The sequence below is a fragment of the Brassica napus genome, chromosome C3 (genome assembly GCF_020379485.1).
Source record: "Brassica napus cultivar Da-Ae chromosome C3, Da-Ae, whole genome shotgun sequence".
Classification (NCBI taxonomy): domain Eukaryota; kingdom Viridiplantae; phylum Streptophyta; class Magnoliopsida; order Brassicales; family Brassicaceae; genus Brassica; species Brassica napus.
Window position 1 is genome coordinate 66499765 of NC_063446.1, and position 25162 is coordinate 66524926.

At 41.7% G+C, this 25162-nt stretch overlaps 1 protein-coding gene and 1 non-coding gene across 2 annotated transcripts; both read left to right on the forward strand.

Annotated features, from left to right (window-relative positions):
- Positions 1-6798: 6798 nt before the first annotated feature.
- LOC106404241 (retrotransposon-like protein 1) lies at positions 6799-10070 on the forward strand. Its single transcript, XM_048749920.1, is given in 2 exon segments — positions 6799-8580; positions 8628-10070. Coding segments are annotated over 2 exon segments (3225 nt in total).
- An 11228-nt stretch (positions 10071-21298) lies between these two features.
- Positions 21299-21406, forward strand: LOC125584832. Its single transcript, XR_007321739.1, has one exon. It is a non-coding gene; the product is annotated as a small nucleolar RNA R71 (small nucleolar RNA).
- The last annotated feature ends 3756 nt before the right edge of the window (positions 21407-25162 follow it).

Consider the following 25162-nt stretch of genomic DNA (forward strand, 5'->3'; position numbering starts at 1 on the left):
ATATATATATATATAAATCATGTATAATAAAAAAATTTAAAATTTTTTATTATTTTAATAAGTTTCTAGTAATAAACTATGTATAATAAAAGGTTTAATAGTTTTTTTAAAACGTTTATAAAACCTTTTGTAAATATATAAATGAAAACATTAAAAATAGAAATGATTTGAAAATATGTTTGATGTATTAATTTTTTTTTTAGGGCCGAGGATGAACCCCGCCCCGCAGCCCGTCTTCGACGTAGTTCGGTGAGCAGTTCCCGTGCATCGAGATCGTCTCATGACTCGGTTCCCGCATATATTTCCGCCCCAGCTCCCGCTGCCCCTCACGCTGGTGCTCAACAGGATCCGGGGGTCATGCCGGTTCATCTATTGGTTCAACAACCAGGTCGAGAGCATCTCCTGGTTCTCCAACCCAACCCACGACGAGGCCATAGCACTTGGTTAGTATTTTTTTATTTGTACCGTTATGTTTTTTTCCTTTAATTAACTTGCTAACTTGTATTTTTTTTAAAAGTTCACCAAGTCGAAAAATGGCATTAGCCGGAGCATCAACCAGATGATGTACTCCATGCTCCGTTTTAGATATCCAAAGTGGAGTGTGATCCATTCCGACGAACGAGAGTTGTGGTTTCGTCAGTTTGCGGTATAGTAACTCTTCATTTTTTTTAAAGTTTTTACATTTTTTTAATATATTTACTTATTAAATTGTGTTTGTTTTGTAGCAAGAGTTCAACTGGCACTCCGATCTTACGGAAACAGTTCGTAAGAAATTCAACGAAAAGTCCATGGACTCTTATACAAAGCAGATAAACGCGTGGAAGACAGTTTGGCAGAAGAACAAGAGGCCACGGTTCATCAACGGGACGGTGTGGAAGCAGTTGATAGCTCATTGGGAGAAGGAAGAAACTGCAGAGACGTCTTCTAGGAACTCCAAGAACCGGAAGAGCGATCGTGGCGGGAAAGGTATGTATGTGCACAACCTCGGCGCTTGCTCTATGTCTACTAAGGAGGATGAACTTGTAAGTTTTTTATTATTATTTATCTTTATATTTTTTAAATAAATATTTTATATATTTCTTGGCTAATAATGGCGGTTTTTTTAGATCGAAGCAAATGACGGTAATCCCGTTGATCGTCTCCAACTCATTAAGGTGGCTCACACTAACAAGACGACTGGTCAAATTCCGGACCCCGTGATCAAGGGTGTCGTTGATTTGGTGGAAGCTGAAATAGTATCTCAATCTCAGCCTCTCTCTGATGACGGCGACTCTACGGGAGCTTCAACCAACTTGTCTCTATTGCAAATAAATGAGATGGTTGAAAAGGTAATTTTTTTTATTAATATATTTTTTTTATAATGTCGATTACTAACTTGTCCCTATTTACTTACTTTAAATATTTTTGTAGGCGGTTCCTAAAAGGAAAGGAGGCCGTTTAGTTGGGTTGGCCCGCCGTGCTTCTTCGTATCCGGCATCTTCTTCGCAAGCTCCGTATGCCGATCCAAATGATTCTCGAGGAGCTACATAACAAAGATGAACGGATTGGGGCATTGGAGGAGCAGAACACCACTATCCTTTCGGAGAATGCCACTATCCGTTCGGAGAATGCCACTATCCTTGCTGAGTTGGCATCCCAGAAGAAGTTCAACACCGAGATAATGCAGAAGCTAGATCGTTTGATGTCTTCGAGTTCATCTTAGTTTTTTTTCGGCTTTTTAAAACTTTCGGAATGTTTTTTTCTATTTCGGTTTGTATAAATTTTAAACTTTCTGAATGTTTTTTTTCTATTTCGGTTTGTATGAATTTAAATTATATAATATTATTAGTTTTAAATTTCTGATTTTTTAAATTTATTAATATAAAAAATATATAAAAATGCAAAATTAATTCGTTTTTAAAATTGGTATATACCGACGGACAATGGTCGTCGGAATAAACCGACGGACAAATATCCGTCGGAATGTACCGACGAACCAATTTTCGTCGGAATATACCGACGAACAAATATCCGTCGGTATATTCCGACGACCATTGTCCGTCGGTATATTCCGACGCCCAAAGTTCGTCGGAATACACCGAGGAATCCACTACGTCAGAATTGTCCGAGGAACGTTCTCTGTCGGTAGATAGTTTTTCCGATGAACTCTGGTCTCGTGTGTCCGCATCGTAATATCGTCGGAAGTTCGTCAGAATGACGTTTCTCGGTATTCGTCAGAAAGTCGTCGGAAGTTTTGACGAAATTCCGACTAATTTTTTTTTCCGACAAAACGATACCGACGGACAGGTTCGTCGGAATCGGTCTATTCCGACGAATTTCCGACGATTTCGGCCATCAGATTCCCCCTGTTTTCTTCTAGTGTTTCTGGGTGCTTAGAAAAGATTTATGTGTGCTAAACAAGTTATCTCACTTGTTGAAACTATGAAATTGAGATTTTTTTCCAGATCTGTTCGTCCAGACGACTTACAGGTAAGTCTTCTGGCTATAGACGACTTACGTGGAAGTCGTCTGGTCAATGCAGAGGTTAGTTTTGCATTTGACCGGAATGTATCAGAAATTTGACTTTTCCTGGACAACTTACAAGTTAGTCGTCCAGTAGAAAATTAAAAAAATAATATTTTTTTTCTAGACGACTTACACTTACATGTAAGTCGTCTCAGGTTAGTTTTGCAATTGAAATATTAAAAAAAAAAGATTTTTTTTTTTCTAGACGACTTACACGGAAGTCGTCCGTCTGACGACTTACATGTAAGTCGTCCTGGATTTTATTCCGAGATTCTGGTCAAACCTTGCTTATCTTAGACGACTTACAGGTTAGTCGTCTAGGAAAAAACCTCGAGACGACTAACGTTTAAGTCGTCTAAAAAAAACAATTTTTTTGTTTAATAATTCAATTGAAAAACTAACCTGAGACGACTTACAAGTTAGTCGTCTAGAAAAAACAAAATATTATTTTTTTTAATTTTCTACAAGACGATCTAACTTGTAAGTCGTCTCGATTTTTTTTAATCAAACAAAGGTGGACGACTAACCTGTAAGTCGTCTAGGTTAAAAATCAATTGCAAAACTAACCTAAATGGACGACTTCCTAGAAGTCGTCCAGACGACCTCCGTGGAAGTCGTCTGCGTCAATGTTTAATAAACTTCATTTTCTCTAAACATATAAAGAATTTTTAATATTTTTTTGTTAATTCATGTATATTAGTCAATATTAGGGCTACTGAATAAAATTTATAACTTAATTGGTGATATTTATGAGGTTACCAACATTCCCGTTAATTAAAGTTTCTAACTGATCCGAGAAGACTTATGTGGAAGTCTTCTACGCTAGTTTTTAAGTCTTCTATGCTAGTTTTTGAATAACTTGTATATTTAAGTGATAAGTAACTTCAAGATATGTAAAACTCATATTTTCAAAATATGCTTTCTCCCTTAGTTTTACTAAATTTGACTAAGTTTTTCAACACAAACTTGTAAAAAATGTGATATACTTTGACTAGTTACTATTGTTTATTTCCATCTCTTAAGTATTATTGTTATAGACACCAATGATGATTATTGTTATGAGTTGGAAGAAGGGTTAAAATGCTTCTTCAAATGTTGTATCAATATGAGGCTACCAACATTCTTGTTTATTAAGATGAGAAGAAGACCATTGGAGTTTATTATTGCATATGGGAGATCCAAAGATAAAAAAAAGGCTATTGAAATATATTATTTCATTGATTTGTAATTGTATAAACACATTGTTAGCACATATATTACATCTTGGGAAACATTATTACTGATTTTACAAAAAAATTCACAACTAAAAGATTAGACATGCAAATAAAAAAACAGAGCACAAACAAAACTTTTATAGATCATTCATCTACAAAGACAAGCTTGGACTCTACTTGATATGGAAGAAGACTTCGTAAGAAGACTTCTTGGAAGTCGTCTGGAAGACTTCGTGGAAGTCGTCTGGAAGACTTCCTAGCGCATTATATTTTAGACGACTAACAGGTAAGTCGTCCCAGAAGTCTTCCACATCTGAAAAACTTGCATATCAAATCCAGATCTGAAAAACCTTCATATCAAAAAACGTTCAAATGGCTTAAAAACAGAGAAAATGAGTGGAAGATTAAATAAATCTACCTTTATAGAACACACAAAAATACATATCTAAAATTAATATATCTACCTTTAAATGAGTGGAAGATGCGAACCATCTGATTAAAAACCTGCAAAAAAAAAGATAGATTATTGAGAAAGACATGAGACAAAACTGAAAAACTCATATAAAGTTTGGTGTTTTTAATTCAAAGAGGTTAGAGTGTGGTTGGAGAATTTTAGTTTGGGAAAAAAAGTTAAGAACTTTATACAACAGAAAATTACCAAATGAAGAAAAATCAGACATAAAAACTTACCAAAACGCTCAGATCTGTTATGAAAGGGAGAGACATAGGAGACTGGCGGTGGAAGTCGTCTAGCGCATTATATTTTAGACGACTATCAGGTAAGTCATCCCAGACGTTTTCCAGATCTGAAAAACCTGCATATCCAAATCCAGATCTGAAAAACCTGTATATCCAAAAACGTTTAAATAGCTTCAAAAAGGAGAAAATGAGTGGAAGATTAGATAAATCTACTTTTATAAAACACACAATACATATCTAAAATTGATAGATCTACCTTTAAATGAGTGGAAGATGAGAACCATGTGATGAAAAACCTTCAAAAACAAGATAAATTAGTGAGAAAGACATGAGACAAAAACAATAAATTGATATAAAGCTTAGGTTTTATAAGTTCAAAGAGATTAGAAAGAGGTTGAAGAGTTTTAGAATGATGAACATTACATTTTTGTTGCAGCCATTTGAGAGAAAGAAAGAGAGAATGTGTAAATTTTTCTTTATATAGGGAGACAAAAAATCTAATTAGGTTAAATATTTTTGATACGGACAACTTCCTAGACGACTTACTTGTAAGTCACCCTGAAGACTTTAATATTTTTAGGCGGAAACTAAAATATTTTTAGCGGGAAACTAAAATAAAAGACTTCTTAGACGACTTACAAGTAAGTCGTCTGGTTTAAATTATTTAAGAGGGAAAATAACTTTAAAAAAAAATTTAGGCGGGAATATTTGGAAGACTTACATGTAAGTCGTCTGGTTTAAATTATTCACTAGACGACTTACAAGTTAGTCATCTAGACCCTAAACATAACCCCTAAACTTAATTAACTAACTAAACACTTCATAAAATCAAATTAAACTTCAAAAGTGTTTACTATACACAAAAATAAACACTTATAGGTAAAAAATTAATTTTTCAAAAAAACATTCAAGCTTTCCAAAATCTAACCCTAAGAATACATACAATACTACAACATATGTTGCAAACCATAAAACCAAAGAATATCATGATTAACTACTTTCACTCATCTATGCTGAAAACTATTCAATTTTATTATATCTTAATTTACATTACTTAAAACTGTTTATAATTACATGATTATAATTTTTCATTTGTCAAAATATTTTTTTAAATTTATAAATTATTTTTAAGATCAACTACACCAGACGACTTCAAGCATCTCAGATGACTCAGATGACTTACTCTGGCTATATTCGTAAAAATGGCTTATGTTTTTTTGTTTGGTCACAAGGGGCTGACTGTAATTTCACAAGGTTTTTAAGTTAGTTTTACATTTGATTCAAGTTTGGGTATATTTTTACAATTAAAATCAAGTTTTGAGTCATATTTTGTAAATCCCCTATTTTAATACCAATATATAGCTATGCGGAGATTATAAAGTACTATATCTTTCGTAAAAATATAAAAAAGTAATAAAAAGTGAAAAATCAAGGAACAATTGCTAGTGGCGACTGACTTTCATTTTCAACGAATCAAATCACAAGTTTATAATGGTTTATACATTTTGGCGCTATTATAATCCGTGTGGCATCCACTATGACCGCAAGGAAATAAACAGAAGACAACAAGAAAATGTAAGCTGATATACAAGAACACCAGTTACCAAAACATTAAAACAAGAAAAGTGCAAAACGATATGATGTTCTGAAACCCAATTTTTTTTCGATTATTAACAAAAAAAAACAAAATATTAAAATAGCTGACGTGATAAAATATCAAAGACAATACATAATTATCAATTTAATGACCAATGGTCTTCAGAAAACAAGTTTTTGACCAATTTAAAGACGTCTGGTGGTAAGTAGGAGCTCTGAGGTCGATAACACACTAATGTCCTGTCACGTGACCAATTTGTAAAATATCTTGCCTAAGATGCAGGCAAATTGTCACGGCCCGATTTAACCCAAAACGTCCATGAAGACAACCAAAGATCGGGTCGGGCCAAAGGTGAATCAAGCCCACTCCACTAAGTATTTTCTTAAGCTTTAAGTCTTTTGTAAAATATCTTAGGTATGGAGAAGTGTAGAAAAATGTAGAAGGTTGTGGAACACTTGAGAAGAAGTTTCACAACCGTTAGATCGGTTTGATCTGAACCGTTCGTTGAAGAAGAGAAAGTGTATATAAAGGGGATCACCCCTCACTTGTAAGGACACCAAGTTTTAATAAGAAAACACTTCTACAAACTCTCTCTCTCTAAAAATCGTCCATACTCTCTCTAAGTGCTGAGCGAGTTGTCCGAAAGGCTGACTTAGCAAACCACAAGGGTGAAAGTTGCTAAGGCCGCACGTCCTGATTGCTCCGAAGAAATCAGTCCGTGACAGTTGGTATCAGAGCCGAGGTACGATCCAGACAAGGGGAGACTCTGGCCGAGTGGAGAAAATGGCTAAGGGAGATAAACAAAAAGAAGGGAGCTCACAGTCCGGCGTGGAGGAGCGTGGAAGGGAGTCCACGGCCACACGTGCTGGCACCCAGCGGGAAAAGAGTGTTTCTCGTGAGGCTCTGGGTGTGGCTGTGGGCGAGATGGGTGAGAAGCTCGAGAGGGTCGAGCATACCGTCACTGAGCTGGAGAGTGTTGTGTTCGGTGGGCTTGAGGAAGTCAAGCAAAATGCTGCCGACTTGGACTCTCGGTTCATTCGGCTCGAGGAGCTGGTGACGGGATCCATGCATGCTTTGCGTGATGACATCGAGGGGATGAAGGCACGCTTTACTGCGATGGAGGAAGACATCACGCTGGTCAAGAGGGCAAGCGCAAACGCTGAAGCCGTTGGCGGAACCAATTTTGGTAAGGTTGAACTTCCGAAACCAAACCGGTTCAACGGTGTGCGGGACGCCAAGGAGGTCGAGAATTTCCTTTGGCAGATGGAGATATACTTCGACAATCTCAACGTTGTGGCTGAGAATGCGAAGGTGAAGGCTGCGACGTCCTACCTGTCGGACACAGCCATGCTCTGGTGGCGAAGGAAACATTCTGAGATCGAGCAAGGAACATGCCGGATCGATACTTGGGATGATTTCAAGAAAGAGTTGAAGCGGCAGTTCTACCCGGAGAACGTCGTATATGAGGCTCGCAAGAAGTTAAGGGAACTTCGACAGCGTGGCTCGATCCGGGACTATGTGAAGGAATTCACAACGCTCATGCTCCAGATTCCGAACATGACCGCGGAGGATCTTGTGTTCTACTTCACCGATGGACTGCAATCTTGGGCCAAGCAAGAGTTGCAGCGTCGGGGAGTCAAGACGGTGGACGAAGCCATCGCGGTGGCCGAGTCGCTAGTTGACTTCCGTACCTCTGGTCCGTCCGAGTCCTCGAAGAAGAAGGAGCAGGTCGTGGCCAAAGGTGGGGGAGCAAAACGGGATACTGCCCGACCATCCAACTCAAGGAGTTTTGAGAAGGGTGCTCGTCGGGAAGACTTCGAGGCAAGGAAAAAGTCCTTCATTCCGAAGGGAGGGTGCTTTGTGTGCAAGGGGCCACATGCAATGAAGGACTGCCCGAAGATGGGGTCGTTATCAGCTATCATGGAGTGTCGGGACACCGAGACTCCAGCAGAGGAACCAGGGAAGATGGGGTCGTTGCAACTTCTCAACGCCCTGAAGTCTAACCCGGTAGTGAAGCCGACAGGTAAAGGGCTCATGTACGTTGAAGCTCGGATCAACGATAAGCCGACCCGAGTGATGGTGGACACGGGCGCCACTCACAACTTCATGGCGATAGACGAAGCTGTGAGACTTGGGGTCAAGTTGTCCAAGAAGGATGGTTGGATGAAGACGGTGAACGCAAAGGCTCAACCCGTCAATGGGGTAGCTCGAGGAGTCGGGATGAAGTTGGGAAGTTGGAGCGGCCCGGTGAACTTCTCAGTCATTCCCATGGATGACTTCAAAGTAGTCTTGGGAATGGACTTCATGAGACAAGTCTCAGCCATACCCATGCCTGCGTTGAGCTCGGTATGCATCCTAGAGAAGGGATCACCGTGCATGATTCCGGCCTTAGAAGAGAAAATCGATGAGACGAGGCAACTATCGGCGATGCAGCTCACCAAGGGGGTGAAAAAGGGTGAACCCACATTTTTGGCCATGATGAAGGTGGAGGATGAGCCCAAGAACGTTGAGGACATCCCTCAAGTCATCAGAACCGTCCTTGAGGAAAACAAGGACGTTATGCCGGCAAAGTTGCCAGAGGGCTACCACCGAGGAGGGCGGTGGACCACCAGATCGAGTTGGAGCCAGGAGCCAAACCACCATCTATGGCGCCTTATAGAATGGCTCCATCCGAACTGGAAGAGTTACGGAAACAACTCGATGAGTTATTATCGACGGGGAAGCTGAGACCGTCGAAGGCACCTTATGGGGCCCCGGTTCTGTTCAAAAAGAAGCATGATGGCTCATTGAGGATGTGCGTGGACTACCGGGCCCTTAACAAGGTAACGATCAAGAACCGTTATCCCATTCCGCTGATTGCTGATCTATTCGATAGGCTTGGTGGGGCAAAAGTCTATACGAAGATGGACTTGCAGAAGGGTTACTACCAAGTCCGGATAGCGGAAGGGGACGAGCAGAAGACTGCGTGCATAACGCGGTATGGGTCGTTCGAGTGGCTGGTAATGCCATTCGGTCTTACGAACGCCCCCGCCACATTTTGCACCCTGATGAACCAGATCCTACAGCCCTACTTGGATCGGTTCGTGGTGGCGTACTTGGACGATATCGTTATCTACAGCAACTCGATGGAGGAGCATGTGGAGCACTTGCAGGCCGTATTTCGTGTTCTCCGCGAGAACGAGTTGTTTGTGAAGCGAGAGAAGTGTACTTTCGCCACCGAAGAAGTTCAGTTCCTTGGCCATGTTATCGGCCATGGAAAGCTGAAGATGGATGAACCGAAGGTCAAAGCAATTATGGAGTGGGAGGCCCCGACCAAGGTAACGGAGTTGCGATCTTTCCTTGGTCTGGTCAACTACTATCGTCGGTTCATCGAGGGGTATTCAAGAAAGGCGGCACCACTGACGGACCTTCTCAAGAAAGAGAAGACATGGGACTGGTCCGAACCGTGCCAAGAAGCCTTCGAGGGACTAAAGACCGCAGTAAGCCAAGAACCTGTCCTTGCCTTACCTGACTTCAGCCTCCCTTTCGAGTTACACACGGATGCCTCCGACTTTGCCATCGGGGGGGTGCTGATGCAAAATGGACATCCAATTGCCTTTGAAAGCCGTAAGCTTAATGAGACTGAACGGCGGTACACGGTTCAAGAGAAAGAGATGACTGCGATAGTCCACTGTATGCGAGTTTAGAGACACTATCTTCTTGGGGCACATTTCTCGGTCAAGACGGACAACGTGGCGACGAGTTACTTCCAGACCCAGAAGAAGTTGTCCCCAAAACAAGCAAGATGGCAAGACTTCCTGGCTGAGTTCGATTACACTTTGGAGTACAAGCCAGGAAAGGTGAATGTGGTGGCCGATGCACTAAGTCGGAAGGCGGAGCTGGCAGTGATGAGCCAAGTCGAGGGGACCATTATGGCTCGAATCCGAGAGGGACTAGAACGTGATCCAGTCGCTAGGGAGCTGGGGAAGCTATCCAACGAGGGGAAGGTGCATCGATTTTGGGTAGAAGATGGGTTACTCTACACCAAAGGTCGAAGGCTTTATGTGCCTAAGTAGGAAAGTCTTCGACGAGATATCATTCGGGAGTGCCACGATACGCGATGGGCAGGCCATCCGGGACAGAAAAGAACGATGGCACTTGTCGAAGCTGGATACTATTGGCCACGGATGAGGGATACCGTGGAGCTTTATGTGAAAACTTGTCTAGTCTGCCAACAAGACAAGTCGGAGAACAAGCAGCCCGCGGGATTGTTACAGCCACTACCCATCCCGGAGCGACCATGGGACTCGGTCTCGCTTGATTTCATCAGTGCGTTACCTAAGTCCGAAGGGTTTGGATCCATCCTGGTGATTGTGGATCGATTCTCTAAATATGGGACGTTTGTGGCTTGTGATCGGGACTGCACTGCGGAAGAGGCAGCAAGGGCGTTCTTCAAGAACGTGGTAAAACTTTGGGGACTGCCTCGGGACATTGTAAGCGACCGAGATCCCCGGTTCACTGGGCGCTTATGGACAGAACTGTTTAAAATACTTGGGACGGAACTGAGCTTCTCAACAAGCTTTCACCCGCAATCTGATGGGCAAACCGAAAGGGTGAATGCCTTACTTGAAAGTTATCTCCGTCACTTTGTAAGCGCCAACCAACGGGACTGGGCGAAGTTGCTGGACATAGCTCAGTTCTCTTACAATCTTCAACGCAGTGAGGCGACAGGACGGAGCCCGTTTGAGCTTGCAACGGGACAGCAGCCATTGACTCCGCACACCTTGGCCACGCCAAGGATTGAAGGGAAGAGTCCCGGAGCGTTCATAATGGCTAAACAGTGGGAAGAACATGCTGACCTTGCCCGAGCATGTTTGGAGAAATCCCGAAAACGGATGAAGAAATGGGCAGATGAGAAGAGACGGCCTTCGGAGTACTCAGTGGGCGACCTTGTACTTGTGAAATTACTTCCACAACAGTTCAAGGCATTCCGGAGCCTGCATAAGGGCTTAATCCGGAAGTACGAAGGGCCGTTCGAGATAGTTGGCAAGGTGGGAAAGGTTTCCTACCGACTCGACCTACCGGATACACTTAAGATCCATCCGGTCTTTCATGTTAGCATGCTGAAACCGTACCATGCTGATGAGGATGACCAAACCCGAAGGGTTTCGACTCGAGCACCACCCGTGGTGACTAAGTCTTATGACAAGGAGATCGAAGAGGTTCTGGCGTCCAAGGAGGTAAGGAAGCGGGGAGTCCCGAGACAGACCCATTTTCTCATCAAGTGGAAGGGACTTCCAGAGGCAGAAGCAACATGGGAACCGGAAGAGGACTTGTGGCAATTCCGGGAAATGCTGAAGGCATACACGGTGACGAGGGCGTCACCGGCTTAAGTGGGGGAGGATGTCACTGCCCGGTTTAACCCAAAACGTCCATGAAGACAACCAAAGATCGGGTCGGGCCAAAGGTGAATCAAGCCCACTCCACTAAGTATTTTCTTAAGCTTTAAGTCTTTTGTAAAATATCTTAGGTATGGAGAAGTGTAGAAAAGTGTAGAAGGTTGTGGAACACTTGAGAAGAAGTTTCACAACCGTTAGATCGGTTTGATCTGAACCGTTCGTTGAAGAAGAGAAAGTGTATATAAAGGGGATCACCCCTCACTTGTAAGGACACCAAGTTTTAATAAGAAAACACTTCTACAAACTCTCTCTCTCTAAAAATGGTCCATACTCTCTCTAAGTGCTGAGCGAGTTGTCCGAAAGGCTGACTTAGCAAACCACAAGGGTGAAAGTTGCTAAGGCCGCACGTCCTGATTGCTCCGAAGAAATCAGTCCGTGACAAAATGCTCCTTTTTGATGTGTCTCTAACGTTTTTAAGTCAAAGTATCCTATTTAATTCATAATTGACATCTACCTTTTTGGCTCTATTTTTCTTTGTCATGTTTATTACTTGAATCTGATTACTTAATGTACCAGGACAAACAATATTGTTAAATAATTGATTTTCATTTTGCTCATACTTTTAAGAAAATCCAGTTTCAATTTGCTCATAACTACTTAATATATAAAATAGCTACCAATTTTATAGATAATTTTGCATTCGTTTCAACGAAACAATTATTGAATTTGTGAACTTTTTGGCCAACTTCACAACAACATAAGTTTTTGTTTTGAATTTCTTCCGTGAAGTAAGTATATAATTTTTTTAATAATAAATATTTGGAAAAAGAATTCAATTGAGTGGTTTGTTTAATATTCCATTAATATTTTATGTCATGAGATCTAGAGTTTGATTAAGTAATATTAAATTTATTATTATTTATAAATACTAACTATAATAAACCTATTTAAGGATTTTAATGTGGTATAAAAAATGTCAAACATGAAGTTCTTAGTTCAGTGTAGTATATGTGAAACTATCAGACATAATTCCTTTTAAGATAATCAAATAATTTATTACAGTTACTCTTAAAAATAATTTTACAAATTATAATAAAATAATGAATTAGTTTTAAAATAAGTGTAAATTTGATATGTCATGCTAATATTTATCTCTATAATATTATTTGAAAAACCAGTCTTTATGTGCTTATTTCACATTACTTCTTACAATAATCATTTACAAAATTATCCCTAGTAATTTAATTTTCTACCTAATTGAGATACTAAAATTATATATTATTATTACCCCATAAATTTTTAATTAGGAATTAATTTCTTTTCTCTTTCTATTCCTTTTTAAAAATTCACATAAATAATAAAAAGTAAATATCTATAAACGTGAAATATATAAATTTTATATAGGAAATGTATTTTAATTTTAATGGCCCAGGACAAGAGAGCCTTAAGCCCAAGAAGGGAAGTAAGCATTGGGGAGGTCGAAGGTCTCCATCACGCGGAAGAGGAGCGATGAACCTGCGGAGACAGAAACGTTAGTTATGTAAGCCACTGTTGCATCATAGATGAAGAGAGTCTCGGGTTTGAGTCCCTGTAGCTAAGGATCTGATCCCTTATATGCCGATAAATAAGAGTCTGAAGAGCATCAGCCGATCTGAAGGAGCTACGGTGAAGACGATTATTGCGTTCTTGCCAAGTCCAGAATATGCAGCTTTTCCAGGTAAATAGTATGAGTCTTCCTATCCAGTTACGACTATGAAGTGATTGCAACTGATTGACAGTCATGTCCCATTGCTGTTCAAAAACTAACCCGCAGCGCTGCACCATGGAGGACCAGAGAGACCAAGAGTAAGGGCATAGGAAGAGTAGATGATCTCGCGACTCTGGTGATGAGTTACAAAGCAGACAGTTAGGTGGGGTTTGAAGGCCCCATCTCAGTAATCTATCTCTTGTTGGACACCTATTTAGGACGAACAGCCAAGAGAAAACAAATGCTTAGGAATGCCTCCCTTGATCCAGACGATCTGTTCCCATGGCACCACAGCTCCTTGACCAGATAGGTGAGCATATACCTGACCCGTTGAGTATTTCTTTGAAACTGCGCCGTCAAGCTCCCACTCATAATAATCTTCATCCGCTGTCAAGTGAACTGTTGTTAGAAAACATGGAGCTGTAGTTGAATCTCTGACCAGGGTTGAGGAAGCGACCAGTGGTTATCCCTATATAACGATGAGATAGTGGCATTTTCCGGGATCCCAAGAGAGAAGGTTGATTCTTGAGCAAGGAAAGTTCTAAGGGAGCCAAACGTTGACCAGTTATCAGTCCAAAAACGACATGTATTACCATTCCCAATCCTCAATTTGATCCAGTTGTATATTTCACCCCTCAACTTTAGCAATTTATTAACTAACCAAGAGTCTCTCGTGCTTCGTTGAATAGTCCAGAAGGAGTTTAGATCACCATTGAGTATTGTATCCTTGAACCAAGCCACCCAGATCGAGCCAGATTGGAAAAACATGAGCCAAATCAGCTTCAACATACATGCTTTATTCGAAGTTGTAAGATCCCGAACACCCGGTCCTTTTTTTTTTGGTTTTGTGATATCACTCAAATTACCCTAAGGAGTGAATTACTCTTTCAAATAAGAGGTTCAGTTGCAGTACTTAGGGATCAAATCCACAAGGAGCTAAGGAATCTATTAAATCTAGTCAAATTATTAATTCTAAGTGTTTGTTGTTTTATGGTTTACAAGTAAATAGCAATCCTAATTGACCAAGTCTATTGCTCGACTAACAAGATGATTGGGGGTGTAACTTATTGGAAGATATTAGATGCAGGGTTTCTATTCAGGTGTTGGAGATTATAATCCTATAGATGCCTAATAGTTGCATGCATGATATATTAGAGCTCAACTCCTTAATCACAGTGATCAGCGATGGCAATGTTTCACTGGTTAACTAACTAGATCTTGGATCTCAACTGTCATCTTTTGATCACAAGAAAGTGTCGATCGATGATCCTATAGGGATATCGATCGATACACCTTTCGCAATATCGATCGATTGTTAGAAGACAATATCGATCGATGCTTCTAGCTAAGCCCTAGGCGCAGGTTGATAATGCTCACTAGTCTCCTAGATCAGCGGTTAGCATCTCTCTAGCAGTCCTAGCATGACAGATTAAATTCAGGACAGGATGGTCAAGGATGCTTGACTCATGCTAATTCCTAGGTTCATGTTCTAGTTAGCAAGACTAAAACAAGCATTAATGAATAATCAATCGATGAATATCACAACTTAGCAAATCTATAGTTGGGGCTAATCTCTCTAACCTATTTGAACCCTGAATCTAACAAGTGAACTAATCAGACATAGCTAAGCAATTCATTACATAAAATATAAATGGATGAATCAATGGAGTTCCAATCACAAATCTCTCTATGATTTTCACTCCTAAAACTCTCTGCTGAAAATAAGAATACAATGGTGGCCATAAGCTCTCTTGCCTCCTAACACTTAGGAAGTATATAACTATTAGGTTAAAAACTCGCCAGGGGTAATCTTGTAATTTGGTGAACCCTTGGGTTTAAAGTCGGCTGGAACCAAGTCGCGCATCTCGCGTCTCGACATCGATCGATGGTACAGGATGTACATCGATCGATCATAATCTTCAATCGTCGAGGCTTCTCTTCTGTATCGATCGACGGCACTGGATGTGCGTCGAACGATTGCTTCTTCTTCGTACCGACCTCTAATGGTCAGCTCAGATGAAATCTCTTTTAAGCTTCTAAATACTTCATAATCATCACTTTACTCCAAGATACTCCTGAACCTGAAAACATACCTAATAGGATAGAATATATAATATATAGATAGTAAAACACTTATATACCATGGATGAAAATGAGTCAAATCCATGGTATATCAACTCCCCCAAACTTACCATTTTGCTTGTCCCCAAGCAAAACAAACAGGCAGTTTCTCTGAAAGATGTTTGAAAACAGCAGGGACTTATAGATTTAAAACACATAAATCATCACCTCTACAATTTCGCAAACCACATCTAAAAAGTCCTAATCACAAAAGTACATTATGCATTATCCTAGCTTAGCAACCAAATTCAACTAGTCTACAACTCAGCAAATCATGTCTGACATTTTCCTCTACTAACCTCATTTATTATCATAAATATAAAAGTGAATGCTTTACCTTGGGAGTACCGATCACATGATGCAAGGATTTTCAGACAAGTAACTGAAATTACAAGTAAAAGTTAGTTCTTAAATTCTCTCTCTCTAATTTTTCTCTTGAGTCAAAGTCTGCTTATATTGCAAGATCAGTGACCAAGATTGGACAGGCTTCCATGAATCAAGACTTAATGGTGGTTGCCACCAATCCCAGTTCACTACAATCCTTGAAGATTGCCGCCTCCAAGTCCCGTTCGAATTCTTTTATTGGAATCTTTATGAATCAAGCCTTAATGGTTTTAGCCACCAAGTCATGTTCAGATTCCTCCTAACTAAATCATAAGTCCTAATTAAGTAATAAATTTCAAAAAATTTTTGTTTTTTTTTAAGATAAAAACCAACTAACTACTCTAGGGTCGAAATAGAGAAAGGAAATGTGATAAATGAATCTACATAAGGCGTTACTTTCCAGACTTGTCTGAAGAATCCGATCCCATGTATACCAAGCCCCAAGACAAGCGATTATCTCAGGTTTAGTATTGGAAGTCAGCTTTGGTTCCTTCAAACAATCAAGGCAAGTGTGTATAGTTGACAGGTTGATTCACTTTAGCATCTTTAGTACTATCTGCAATCAGTAAATCTAGAATGGTGCTAAAGAGTGGTTAGACATTCAAGTATAAATCAATAATACGATCATAGTCTCTTTCACATAGCTAAGCATAATTTATTAAAAATCTTTTTATAAGAGTCAGAATAAATTATATCAGTAAACCTCCACCCAGACTTAAATTACATTGTCCCAGTGTAACACAGTCGGAGTTATGGTGGAAACTAAATCATAAGTACTCAATGTAACAAGTTAGGAAGATAAACCTGACCGGAGTGGGAATCGATCGATGTGCATCGGTATGCATCGATCGTCGTATGTGATTGTAGGTCGATCGATGTCGATGTCTCGTCCACGGTCGATATGGTGATCATCCTACTTGGGTCTTGCAATAAATATGAAAGAATGAAAACGAAAGTAAATACTAGTAACTAAGAAAACCAATTAAAATTACCTAATAGTGGGTTGCCTCCCACTCAGCGCTTTGTTATAGTCATTTAGCTTGACTGTGGAGGTGTGTGGCTAGTTGGTGGAAAGACAGCTACTTGTTGGGAAACAAGCATCCACCTCATCTCTGCACATTCTGGACCAAGCTGCAATGAAACTTCTTGTGGCCTCATCATTTCTGGTCCATCTCTCATCCATCTTATGTATTGCATTTGAGATGTTTTGTAGCCTTTCTTGGGTGTTTTCAATGCTGAACGAATGCCATCATATCTTGTCGTAGGCGTATGCTGATAGCTCGTTCAGTTCCTCATGCATTGACTCCATTTTGTTTTGTATCAGCTGCTCGGCGTCTGGCGTAGACGTGGTATCGATCGATGCGACTAAGTGTTTATCGGTCGATGCTAGTGCCTTACTGTCGATTGATTTGGAGCGTTCTCTGTCGATCGATGTTGATATCTGGTGTTGAGATGCGAATTGCCTCTGAATGGCTTTGACTTCCTTCTGTGACCACTCTGCATGGCTATCCAGTCCACTGAGTCTGACGTCGAATGGAAAGTAGATGTCATCACACCACTTCTCAAAAACGGTCCTCCATGGTGTCTATAGCTGTGTAAAGCTTTGATGTGATCTGATCAACTTATGCTGCTGTGTAGGGAAGATGTTCTGTAGGTTTCTTGACGTCGAGCGATGCCCTGCGGAACCTATCGATCGATGTTGAACATTCTTCCTGGAAACCATGTTGATCATTAAGCGTGCCAATGTCCCTCTGGACATTCATCATCTGTGTAGACAAGGTGTCCAAGTATCGCATGATAGGTGAGGTGAAACGGTCGTGCATCTCCTCGTATGTTTGTAACATATCTTCTATGGCTGCGAACTTGCTGTCGATCGATGTGATGGTGCAGTTATCGATCGATGTGGCTGGTTGTTGGTCCTTCTTGCGAATGGTGTCCAAATCTTGCTGTAGCAGATCAATTCTTGTGCTTAACCAGTCCACGTTGTTGTTGAGGGTGTTGTATACGTCGTTAATCTTCGTGTTGATGTATGCGATCTCCTATTCGTCCTTATTCTCTGCCAAACTTTCCGGTCCTGCAGGAATCTGGGATGTTTATGGCTTGACGTCGATCGATGTTGCTTTGTTGGCGTCGATCGATGGTGATGTCGTAGCTTCTTTCTCAAGAATGTGCTGCATACTCTCAATCTCTGTCCTCATCTGTGCCATACTTCTGAAAAACTCATTGTAACCTCTGTCCAAAGGTTGATAAGCGTCATCTACCAATGTCTTGAGTTCATCTCCTAGTTTTTCCTGAGCTCCACAAATACCAGTCACCATCTCATTAATCTCATCCTTGGTGTAGATCTCTGGTGCCAGTTTTGTAGGTGTGAAAGAAGTAGCATGTTCTGGAAGACATATGTGACTCTCCTCAAATAGGGATGCTCACTCCAGAATTTTTCTGATGTTGTCCTTGGTAACAGGGATCATCTCACCAGCTACGCTCCTTGCATATCCAAACTCATCTCTGTAGACACCATATTCATCCTTCTGTTCCCATCTGAACTTTCTGGCTCCATAGATGTCATACGCGCGATGTCCACATTCGTAACGTCTGTCGATCGATGGTGAAGGTGCCCTGTCGAACGATGTAAGAGCATCCTTGGCGATCGATGTTTGGCCTACTGGTTGGCACGATTGGTGTGAACCAATTTCTGTTGTGTCGGCCCTTGGATGTTCGTCTGGAACAGCTGGGATGTTGTCTGGAATGCTGCGTTGCTGCATAAACAAGTTATCTAGTCCATTGGCCAACTGAAGAATATCTGCTATGATCTCTCTGGATACTTGTAGAATTCTCCCATCCATAGCTCTTGCATGGCCATCTGGGTCCCTGAAAATACCAAATTCATCAGGAGTTAGAAAACCGTAATCAATACTCATATTCTTCTTAGTAAATAAAGAAAGTTTAGGTTTAGAATGAGAATCGATCGATGTTGATACTGGAGTATCGATTGATACTGGAGTATCGATCGATACTCCAGTATCAACATCGATCGATGGTAGACGTTTGTCTGCTGAATTAGGGTTTTTGGATCGAATGCTCTTCCTTGATGTTCTTTCTGATTTGTTTGTGGGAACATTCATCTTTTCTGCTATGGTGTCGTGAGAAGTAATCTAGGGTGCAAAACTCCTTATATAGGTACTGGTAAACCTACTTGGAATTGGAATATTCCCTTTTTCCTTTTCAAAGGCGGCGGCTTTAATATCGATCGATGTACCTGGTGTGGTATCGATCGATGCATAAGATCGTTTTGCTGGATGGGGGTGGGTATCGACCGATGCTGAGTAGACTCTGTCGATCGATGGTGGAGATGTGTTGTTGAAGGAATGTCTTGAATATCTTTCATCCTGCATAACAATCTCTATAACTCTTTCCTTCCAGTAATCCTCATCATACTCCTCAGTAGGATCCTCATTGGATGAAAGAATTATAGTCTCTACTGCAAAACTTTCATGGAGTCCACTGTCTGCCCAACTGTCTATGGAATAGTCATCACGTCCTTTTTTGTTGGGTTGTTGAAAGGGAAAGTCTGGATAAAACTAATCTGCTAATGTGAAGTGGTCTACTGGATGCTTCCCGTCGAGCGACGTGGGATAGTGTTCATCGGTCGTCGGTGACTCATTGAAATCGATCGATGATGCAATGTGAATATCGATCGATTCCGAGTACTCTATTTCGTACTCTGCTCCACAATGGCATGCTGCAATGTAGCCAAGATCATTTCCAAGCTCCATGAGGTTGACCTGTTGTCTCACAACTCGAACTAGGTCATAGTGGACGTCTGGATTTATCAGTGTCAGACACAATCTGTTGGTGTTCATGTCACATACAGCTCCTACTGTAGCCAGGAAAGCTCTTCCAAGCAGAAGTGAAGAGTTCCAGTTAAGCTTGATGTCCAGGACATGAAAATCTACTGGGACAAGGACATTACCAATCTGTACCTCAAGGTCTCTTATGATGCCTCCTGAGCTTCTTTCTGAAAGGTTCACGAAGGTGAAAGATTCTGATGAAGGCTCTATTTTAAGACCCAGCTGGTTTGCCATAACCCTAGGTAGTATGCTTACTGATGCTCCTGTGTCACAAAGTGCTTGGGGAAATTCAATACCCTTCACCACACATCGTATTGCGAACTTCCCAGGACCACTCTTCTTCTTCAATGTGATTCTTAGTTTCATCATTTCCCTGACATGATGAAACATTCTCCTAATGTCCTCCTCAGTCTCCGTAGTCTCTCTGAAGAATATCCACAACCGGTGTGTTTAATAAACTTCATCAAAAGGTTTCTCCACTGGGATTCTGAGAACTCTCTTAGTGAAACCATCCATCTCCTTCTCACTAGCTTCCCTCTTAAGGTTCTTAGGAATCTTCTCCTTTCTTTTCCTTAACCTTCTTCCTTCAGTTGCCTCATCAACTTTCATAGGCTCTGGTGTAGTGTCTGAAGGGTTCGTTGTAGGTTTTGGAAGGTTTAGGTGGTAGTCTGAGTGCGTTGATTTGGTCACTATCAATAGATGGTAATCGCACTCGGTAGGTGAGAGGTGCCCGTCGATCGATGGGAGGTGAGGGGGGTCGATCGATATCAGTCTCTCTCTGTCGGTCGACTGCTGGCTCATGCCGTCGATCGATTTTGACGTAGAAAGGATGTTTTTCTGCGAATTCCCCATGAGTCATGATCCGAACTGCACTATACTCCGCAGTCGATTCAGCAGATGACGTCGATCGATGGTTAGAGTAATCCGTCGATCGATCTTCGTCATGGTCTGTCGAGCGATGTGCATCCATTGACATCGGTCGACACCAAAGTGATCGGCCAAAACTCATGGAGCTTTCAACTTCAATGTCTCCTTCTCCAAGCTTCTCATGCTTCACCACTTGCCAGAAATCATCATCTATGATGCCATTTACGTGGTGTTTTGCTTTCTCAACTCCTGCCTCTCTAGCCAAGGCTTCTTGCCTCTTTACAGTGTCTCCAGTCTAAACCACTTGCATTTCAAGCTTCCTCACCTGAGTCCTTAAGGTCTCAATTCTCGTGTTCAGACTGTTGTAGGCGGAATCTATCTTCCCATTGAAGTCCACAGTGAGTTGTTGCTGTCCTCCCAGAACTCTGTCAAGCATTGCTTCAATTTTTCTTTCCTGAGTCTGTGGTGGTGGATTCTGGTAAAATGAGTTTCCATAGCCTCTGCTATTGTTGCTGAAAGGTTTCTGGAACTGTGAACTCTGGTTACTGCTCTGACCATTGCCATAGAAGTTTCTGTTTCCACCCTGGTATCCAGAACTCTGAAATCCAGTACCTCCAATGTAGTTCACATCTTCTTCTCATTCCATGTCTACAACTACTTCTCCTTCAGCTGAGCAGACATGCTTCCTAAGAAGCTCATGAACCACATCTAACTTTGCTCTAACTTCGTCCATCTGCTCTTTTCCTAGGGATGCAACAGACTTCTTCCTCCTAAAGTCAGTGTTCTTGGTGCTGCTGCTGTTTGCTAGATTTTCTATCAGTCTCAAAGCTTCCACCAGATTCCTGGTGTTGAAGTTTCCCTCGCTAGCTGTATCAAGAGCCATCTGATACCTCAAGGCGATACCTCTGAAGAAAGTGCTCAGCAGTTGCACTTCGTTGAATCCGTGGTGTGGACAGTCTCACTGGAAGAACTTGAATCTCATCCACGCATCTTTGAAAGACTCTCCAGTCTCCTGCGCGAATGTAGCAATTTTGCTCCTTAAGTCTTCAGCGCGTGCCTCATCGAAGAAGTTTCGCAAGAAAGCATTCTTGATGTCGGCCCAGGATGTTAGAGATCCTTTGGGTAGCTGCTTAAGCCAATGCATCGCTTCTCCAGTCAGAGAATACTTGAAGAGCTTGCACAATAGGTAGTCCTCGGGGACTCCATCCATACGAATAGCAGCGATAAGATCGTCGAACCTCTCTAGATGGTCCATAGGATGCTCGTGCGGTAACCCAGAGTAGGGTATCTGCGACACGAGTGTGTAGTACTGGGGCTTCAGCTCAAAATTCTGCTTCTGAATCTCTGGAAGTCAAATAGCTGACCTGTTCGCGTAGTACTCATCTGGACGATTGTAGTCAGCTAGTGCCCTAGGTCGAGCAGCCTCTTCTACAGGTTGAGCAGCTCCTGTAGCATCAGTATCAGGGATTACATTCCCCTGAGCGTCTAGTTTCTGACCTGTTGCATTACGCAGATGACCATCCTGGTCATACATGTTTCCATTCTCGTCCTGTCTGAGAATAACAATCGCAACCATGTTTCGCGACTGATGCTCGATCGATGTACGCGGTGTAGTATCGATCGATGTCGAACGATGCAGATCGGTCGACGATGAAGGTCGGGTGTCGGTCGATGGTTGGGTGTGAGAATCGGTCGACGTGAAAGCTGCTGCGTCGAGCGATGTGGAACGTTGGTCTTTGCGGATCGTTCGTTCCAAGTGAGCAGGATCTTCTGAGAATAGCAGGTGTTTGTCCTTGTTGCTTCTGGTATTGCTGGGCATGCACCTGAAAAGACAAAAAAAAATTTTGTGTAAGAATGGGGATAGAGAAAAGAATAAGAATTAATAACACTAAATCTAATGGCGATCAAAGCTCCCCGGCAACGGCGCCAAATTTGGTACCACTCAAATTACCCTAAGGAGTGAATTACTCTCTCAAATAAGAGGTTCACTTGCCATACTTAGGGATCGAATCCACAAGGAGCTAGGGAAACTATTAAATCTAGTCAAATTATTAATTCTAAGTGTTTGTTGTTTTATGGTTTAAAAGTAAATAGCAATCCTAATTGAGCAAGTCTATTGCTCGACTAACAAGATGATTGGGGGTGTAACTTACTGGAAGATATTACATGCATGGTTTCTATTCAGGTGTTGGAGATTATAATCCTATAGATGCATAACAGTTGCATGCATGATATATTAGAGCTCAACTCCTTAATCACTGTGATCAGCGATGGCAATGTTTCACTGGTTAACTAACTAGATCTTGGATCTCAACTGTCGTCTTTTGATCACAAGAAAGTGTCGATCGATGATCCTATAGGGATATCGATCGATACACCTTTCGCAATATCGATCAATTGTCAGAAGACAATATCGATCGATGCTTCTAGCTAAGCCCTAGGCGCCGGTTGATAATGCTCACTAGTCTCCTAGATCAGCGGTTAGCATCTCTCTAGCAATCCTAGCATGATAGATTAGATTCAGGACATGATGGTCAAGGATGCTTGACTCATGCTAATTCCTAGGTTCATGTTCTAGTTAGCAAGGCTAAAACAAGCATTAATGAACAATCAATCAATGAATATCACAACTTAGCAAATCTATAGTTGGGGGTAATCCCTCTAACCTATTTGAACCCTGAATCTAACAAGTGAACTACTCAGACATAGCTAAGCAATTCATGACACAAAATATAGATAAAAACTGCATAGAATAGAATGGATGAATCAATGGAGTTCCAATCACAAATCTCTCTATGATTTTCACTCCTAAAACTCTCTGCTGAAAATAAGAATACAATGGTGGCCAAAAGCTCTCTTGCCTCCTAACACTTAGGCAAGTATATAGCTATTAGGTTAAAAACTCGTCAGGGGTAATCTTGTAATTTGGTGAAGCCTTGGGTTTAAAGTTGGGTGGAACCAAGTCGCGCATCTCGCGTCTCGACATCAATCGATGGTACAGGATGTACATCGATCGATCATAATCTTCAATCGTCGAGGTTTCTCTTCTGTATCGATCGACGACACTGGATGTGCGTCGAACGATTGCTTCTTCTTCGTAACGACCTCTAATGGTCAGCTCGGATGAAATCTCTTTTAAGCTTCTAAATGCTCCACAATCATCACTTTACTCCAAGATACTCCTGAACCTGAAAACATACCTATTAGGATAGAATATATAATATATAGATAGTAAAACACTTATATACCATGGATGAAAATGGGTCAAACCCATGGTATATCACTTTGTCACTTGATCCCAGCTGACCCTTGCTAAGTGATGGCTCTCAATGTTTCCTTTCCACAGAAAAGGTAAACACAGAGAATTTATTCTCTTTATGCACGCCTTAGGAAGCACAGAAGATGAGCACCAGAAGTTCGTTATTCCAGCAATGACCGTCTTGATCAGTAAGAGACGTCCCGCAAAAGATAAGGCTCTTACACTCCAAGAACTGAACTTCAGTTTCACTTGTTGAATTAACACTTCGCAGTTGGATAACAGCAGTTTCTTTGTGCAGAGTGGAACTCCTGAGTAACGTGCAGGCAGGGTACCTTGTGGCATTCCAGTTGTAAACTGTATTAGCTCACTTTCAGCATCGGTTAGTCCAGACGAGAAGAATTACGACTTCTGAACACTTACTGCCAAGCCTGATCGAAGCTCAAATCCTTGAGGACCTGCAGGACGGCTTAAAGAGACTCAATAGATCCATCTAGGAAGATTAAGAGATCATCAACGAAGCAAAGATGGGTCATTTTGGCAGCGCCACAGCGGTGATGATAGTTAAACTTCAAGTCTGTTGCAGCATTGTTAAGCATAAGGGAAAGGTTTTTGAGAGCAATAACAAAGAGATATGGAGATAGGGGTCTCCCTGACGCAGACCTCTACGGCCTTTGAAGAATCCATGCACTGCTCTGTCATGTCCCCGATCCTAGATAGGATCGTCCAGACAGGCCATGGTCCGAGGAGACGCACCAGTCAGGTCTAAAAGACCTTAAGACAAGCGTATCATGGCCAAACTGAAGGTTAAGGAAGGCTAACAGCTGAGACTTAACCAGGAAACGATGGAGACAAGTTTAAAGGAGCTGGACGAGTGATTAGGGAGCTGGACGAGTTCTGGTTCAGGCTCAAACAGCTGGAAAGAGTGTGAATCCAGCTCATTCAATCTTGGCCAGCTCACGGGAGCTGATTAACTAGCTCACTCAGCTGGGTACAGTTGGGGGCCAGCTCATCTCAGCTTGTAGGAGTGTTCCGGTCTGGACCAGTGTGGCAGGGTCCGAGCGGTTACCGGGCCGTGCCGACGGCTCTGGTGGGACGATGGGGCCATGTGCTTTGGCAAAGGGCCTGGGGGATGGTTTTCGATGGAGGAAACTGCCAAGGGAGCAGTTGGAGCGGTTAGGGACGGTTCTGGGCGGTTATGGACGAAAAGGCACAAAGGGACAAGTGTCAACTCCTTGCCCAATCGCTTGTAACTGACCGGCCAGGGCAGTTATTGGCTCTCTCTCTCTATATATAAACAGACCCTTGGGGTCGATTTTGGGCATCAAATTCCCTAGGGAAAACCATGAAGAAATCGTGAGAGAAAGAAGAAGAGAGAGGGGCCGGCGACTTGAAGAGGAACCGGTTGTGGTGGTGTTTGATCTGTTCCGGCCAAGCTCTGATCGTGTGAAACAAGTTCTGGAAAATGGATACCATACAGAAGGAGAAGGAGAAGGAACCAGCGCCTGGAAAATGAACCCCTAAGGTTAGTGGCTTGGTTGCAGTC